The 567-nt window shown below is 41.8% G+C and overlaps 1 protein-coding gene across 2 annotated transcripts in view; it reads left to right on the top strand.

The window, feature by feature from the left end:
• The first annotated feature begins 414 nt into the window (after positions 1-414).
• The window catches only part of LOC116691870 (whey acidic protein), a 1115-nt gene continuing 962 nt past the window's right edge, over positions 415-567 (top strand). The window contains exon 1 of one of the 2 annotated variants that reach the window (XM_032519756.1): positions 415-567. This exon is cut by the window's right edge and continues 49 nt beyond it. In XM_032519756.1, the coding sequence (XP_032375647.1) occupies positions 514-567 (54 nt within the window). In that variant the 5' untranslated portion in view covers positions 415-513. The other variant, XM_032519755.1, reaches the window with a different exon arrangement.

Genomic DNA, 567 nt, shown 5'->3' with positions numbered 1-567 from the left:
GTTTCTCATCATGAATTAAACAATCGGATAGCACTTAGCGTATCATTGTTTAGAGATGTAATTAAATGGTGAAAAGTAAGACAACAAATCGTAAAAATAACTTCATGAGACGTTTCACGGGGCACTTAGTAGCTTAGGGCCTAAGGCAATTGCCTACCTTTGCCCATTGGTAAGTCCGCCTCTGGTCCTAAACAAACTCACATGAAACTAAACCAACTTCAGTATTGTAAATTTGAGTGCAGGCAAACATAATGTATAAATAAGAATGTAAAGACCAAAGTGAGACCTATAAGTGGCATCACTGGGAAGCAGCTGAAGTTGGGTGAAAAGTCATTTGTCTTCTCTTCCCTCCCTCAAATGAATCAGAAGCCTATCAAGGAGCATGGTTAGATGTGGAATGTAACTCTACAGGCACAAGGACCCAGCATCCTCTGGCTGGGCTTCTCAGCCTGCAGGTTGTGTACTGGCATATTTTTCCAAACAGGAGTACATTCTTGTGAGAAAGAAGTTAACATGGAGCAACACTGGTCGGCAGTTTGTGCAATGATTTTAGCACTCGGTGCATCG

This window comes from Etheostoma spectabile, chromosome 7, assembly GCF_008692095.1.
Source record: "Etheostoma spectabile isolate EspeVRDwgs_2016 chromosome 7, UIUC_Espe_1.0, whole genome shotgun sequence".
Classification (NCBI taxonomy): Eukaryota; Metazoa; Chordata; class Actinopteri; order Perciformes; family Percidae; genus Etheostoma; species Etheostoma spectabile.
This window is presented reverse-complemented; position numbering and strand designations above follow the sequence as displayed.